The sequence below is a fragment of the Nycticebus coucang genome, chromosome 16, assembly GCF_027406575.1.
Source record: "Nycticebus coucang isolate mNycCou1 chromosome 16, mNycCou1.pri, whole genome shotgun sequence".
NCBI lineage: Eukaryota > Metazoa > Chordata > Mammalia > Primates > Lorisidae > Nycticebus > Nycticebus coucang.
This window is the reverse complement of record NC_069795.1, coordinates 63,392,942-63,397,730: the sequence shown is the minus strand read 5'-3', so window position 1 is coordinate 63,397,730 and position 4,789 is coordinate 63,392,942. Positions and strand designations below refer to the sequence as shown.

The 4,789-nt window shown below is 43.5% G+C and overlaps 1 protein-coding gene across 1 annotated transcript; it reads left to right on the top strand.

Moving 5' to 3' along the window:
• Positions 1-3,200: 3,200 nt before the first annotated feature.
• On the top strand, positions 3,201-4,022 carry ZNF80 (zinc finger protein 80). The gene has a single exon (XM_053565356.1). It carries the CDS (start codon positions 3,201-3,203, stop codon positions 4,020-4,022), a length of 822 nt encoding a protein of 273 aa, XP_053421331.1.
• The last annotated feature ends 767 nt before the right edge of the window (positions 4,023-4,789 follow it).

Sequence of the window (4,789 nt, the reverse complement as noted above, 5' to 3'; positions counted from 1 at the left end):
TACCTAACTCAAGATCATAGATATTACCTTCTATGTTTTCTTCTAAGAGTTTCATAGTTTTAGCTCTTACATTTAGGTCTATGCTCCATTTTGAGTTAACTTTTGTGTATAGTGTAAGCTAAGTATTTAAAATCTTTCTTTTGCATGTGGATCAGTTGTTCCAGCCCCATTTTCCCCAATCATACTCATTCTTTTCAATGAAAGGAGCTTTCTCTTTTTTCTGAAACTTTTTTCTATAAGAACACAATCATATTGTACTAGGGCCTACCCTAATGATTTCATCTTAACTAGATCGTCTGCAAGGACTATTTCCAAATAAAATCCCATTCTCAGGTACTGGGCATTAGGACTTCATCTCGTAGGGGGCACACAATACAACCCATAACAGTAAGGATGTATGTGTATCTTATAGAAATGTGGTACTGTTGTGTGCTAAAAGGATGTACTATTAGAGTCATGGGGTAAGTGCAATGGTATGAATGGAGGTGGAGTCTCTACTAAAGGAAGAAGATACTAAACTCATCAGTCATCTTTTAGATAAAAGATGGAAACAGAAAATGGGAAAAACAGGCCTGAATTGGGATTATAAAGGAAATTCCTTCCTCTCGCTGAGCCTTAACTGGAGCCTAGACATTGGAAATGGAATGTCTCTAGGTGTTTCTAGGTAGAAAGAAAACCCTTCCTCTTCCTTATGGATAGAGGGGCAGATGGGAACTGAGTAGAAGTCAGTTTTATGGAGGCCAGGAGAATCGACTGGGAACTAAGAGCACCAAGAGCAGCCATATCTAGTAGTAGCTAGTTGTAAGTTATTCTCCCTGTGGAAATCTCTCTGCAATCCCCAGTTGTAAGCAAAGTCTTATTAAACTCACATCTTGGTCTAATACTAGAGAGTCTATGTTCATGCTTAGACCACAGGGCTAAAGAGTGGTGGGCACTCTGCCTATGGATATGTCCAAGAACCAAAAATTACAGGTGACAGTCCACAGTCATGTTGGTTAAGTCACCCACAGTATTGTCCAGGCTGACACAGGAGCCCTTGTGAGATGCCCCTTGAGAACTCCCAGATAGCAGAGTCTGGATATATCTAGTGATGTGACCTAATTAGTAACAACTTTCTGCTGAGATATTCAGGTTACTTATAAGCATTGCTACTGACAGTTCAAATTTCAGAAATTATTTATCATTTTAGAAGCTGCTATATATCATTAAAACCACATGTTTAAAGACAGATTCACTAAAGAAAAAAAAACTAGACATTTCCAGGAAACAAAGCTAACCATTTTGTAATTGCCTACATCATTATGGCTATGTTGCAGGTATTTAGTGGTCAGCCTGCCTTTAACTCTTAAAACTAAATACAATTAAGACCAGGGACCACACCTTGAAAATCGCTGCTAGAAAGAACTTTGCGATCAAACTGCAGCATCCTGAGATTGGTGAGGATACCTGCCCCTGGCATGACCACCCAGAACCTATTCAGACCTACTTATCATGTATAGCTACCTAAGTCATTGCTATCCACTACTGCCTCCCATCCCAGGAGAGTCTTGGTGTCTGAAAAACACACCTGAGCTCTCTGCCTTGTATTGTGACTGACTTGATCCAAATACTTTGAGTGACAAAACTCTGTTGGATTTTCCAATTTAGCATGTCTGCCTGGTTTTTTATTTCTCTGACTGACCCGAATATTTACATGCATTATGAAAGTAACCAAGCAGGTGATATCAACAAAAATCCATACTATACACATTCTCAGTTATGAAATATTAGAATGTTTTAAGATCAGGAAAATTTAAAATAAGTATCTGAGATCACTCCTTCTCTTCAATATAGTAGATGGAAGATCTGGCCAGACCAAAAGACAGAAAAATAAATTAAAATGTGACTATTTGCTGAAAGTCAACCTGCCAGGCCATCTCACGGGGAGAACTGCAATGTTAGTAATATAGATTCTCAGAGAGCAGCATTCCAAACCGGGGTGGGTCCCAGCACTCAGTGTGTCAATGACTCTAGAGCCTCTTCTTCCCAGAACTCACTACAACCTTTAAATTTGCCTGTCATTCCCTAGTCCCAAGAGCCTCCCTTCACTTTTAGCAACTACATTTTAGGCAGGAGAGAGCAGTGAATCAGGTCTTGCTCAAAGATTAAACCACCATTACCATCCTTCACATGATGGCTTTCCCCACTCACCAGTTCCAGAGAGACGTGGTGCTCCTGGGCCCTTAATTTTTTGAGGATTCCACAATATAAATTGTGATGCTTCCTGCTTTCCCCGGGGGCAGTAGTGGGCTAGAGCGCTCCTAAACTGCTGAATAGTGTTGCATTCTGTAGAGAAAACATCCTCTTTCCTGAACTTTATCCAGTTGTTTGCTATTGTAAACATTCTGGAACATATTTCCTAGTACACAAGCGAGAAAGCTTTGCTTCGAAAAGACCTTTAGGAGAGGGGGCCAAACTTTTCCAAAGTGGTTTACTAATTATAGAATCATCAGTAACGTAAAATAGATGTTCAATGTCCATGTTTTCTCCGCACTCAGTATTTAGACTGGATTGACTGAATATCCAGGCCCTGGGTACACTTTAATTGTGGGTCAGCGTTTAAAATAAGGCGACAAATAAATAGGACACTCTCTCTGCACACCCGGCGTGACTCAGTTCCTTGCAGGCATGTACATATGCATGTACGTGTGCAAGGTTCAAGAATCTTCCTGTCACAACCAGCGTGAACTTCCCTCCAGAATAACTGAAGGTGAAACTCCCAGAGATAAAAACACGAAACGGAGGCCCCTGGGACTTGTAGTCCAGCGCGGCGGTGCGCGCGGCGCTCTCTGGCGTCTGTAGTCGGGGGCGCTCTCTGCGCAGGCTGACGCGCCAGCCGCGTGGACCTCCCCTCCCGCTCCGCGGAGGCAGCGTCCGAGGCTGCGGGGGAGGTCAGGCCAGTGACCTTCCCCTGGAAGGAGTGGGGGCAGCTGCACCAGCCCCAGAGGATCGTGTACTGGACACCAGAGACCTGCAGACTCCTGGTTTCTGGGGCACGCAGACCTGAGCAGATCGGCCTGCTGAACTGGCAGTAAAAGTGTAGAGAGACCTACAGTACCTCCTGCTTGCGGTGAGTGAGGGATCAGGAATAGTGGTTAGAAATGGAGGAAAGGCACTTGAGGCCAGTCAGCGGCTTGCACAAGGAAACTCTCTTTAGGAAGATGAGCCCTAAACGCAGTGTGTCGGGGGCGGATGACGATCTGTGCTTGAGGGACAGGGAGCAAGTCTCTGCGGAAGATACTCTGTGTGAATGTGGCTTGCAGGAGCCCAGTAAAGACGTCTTGGTTCCTAACGGGAAGACCGTCTACAAGTGCACGAAATGTGAGAAAGAGTTTAGCAAGAACTGTTTGCTGGTTCGTCACCAGCGTATTCACACGGGCGTGAAGCCTCACGAATGCCAGGAGTGTGGGAAGGCCTTTCGGGAGAAGGTAGACTTCATTAGACACGAGAGGATTCACACTGGGGAGAGGCCCTATAAGTGCACGGAGTGTGGGAAGGTCTTCACCCGAAGGTCACACCTCATGTACCATCAGCGGATTCACACTGGACAGAAGCCCCATGAGTGCGCCGAGTGTGGAAAGACCTTCAACTATCACTCTGTTTTTGTCCAGCATCATAAGATCCACACTGGAGAAAAACCCTATGGGTGCAAAGAATGTGGGAAAGCTTTTCACTACAACTCTTCCTTGACCAGACACATGAGGATTCACACTGGAGAGAAGCCCTACAAGTGCAGTGAATGTGGGAAGATGTTCACCTACCACTCCGTTTTTTTCCGCCATACTATGACCCACACCGCAGGAAAGCCTTATGAATGTAAAGAATGTGGGAAAGGTTTTTCCTACAGCTATTCCCTCACTCGACACGCCAGGAGTCACACTGGAGAGAAGCCTTTTGAGTGCCTTGAGTGTAGAAAGGCCTTTGCCCACCACTCTGCTTTTGTCCGCCATAAAAAGATCCACACTAAAGGAAAAGACCTATGAGTGCAAAAGATGTGATCCTTTCCTGACAGATTTTCTTTCCTGTCTTGAGTGCAGTGAGTGTGGGAAAGCCTTGACCTGCAGCTCTTCCCTCATTCAGTGCTGAGGGATTCATACCAGATATAAACTCTGTGAGACATGTGGGAAGGCCTTTTGCAAATGGATCCACCTCACTTGACATTTGAGAACTTATACTGGGAAAAGACCTTTTGACTAAAACTAGGGAAGAAAATCTTTTGGCCACAAATATCTTTCCCAGCATCTGAGAACTCCTTCAGGAGAGAGACCTGAGTTATTGTGCATTTAGAAGAATTCCAGCCACAGATCTCTCCACTTTAAGATAAGATATCTCTTACATCATAAAGCCATCTCAGGGGTATTTGAAAAAACAAAACAAGTATGAAGAGAAGAGAAAAAGAAATTTTCTCACTGCTTCTATCAGACTTCTCTGAAAGCCAAGTCTTTACAAAATTGAATTTGAATTTGGTTCTTTATTTGGAGTATGTCTGAAGGGTAAAAGGGCCTTGCCTTATTATTCATCCTTTATATAAATTCACTCCTGCCTAATGACAGGAGAATCGATCTCGATAAAGGTTTATTCAGTCTGTTAAGATTTATTAATTGCATTCTTTGCTCTAAAACATTGTTTCTACTTTTGAGGAATATGTCTTTGTGAGAAATATGAAAGCTTAAGTCATGAAATGCTTGAAATGGGTAAGAAATTAAGATCCACATACGGATGGGCATCATTTAAGACTACTTAAGGCTTT

Excerpts from the sequence above, each read along its gene's own strand:
- ZNF80 (XM_053565356.1), top strand. The coding sequence starts at position 3,201 with ATGAGCCCTAAACGCAGTGTGTCGGGGGCGGATGACGATCTGTGCTTG.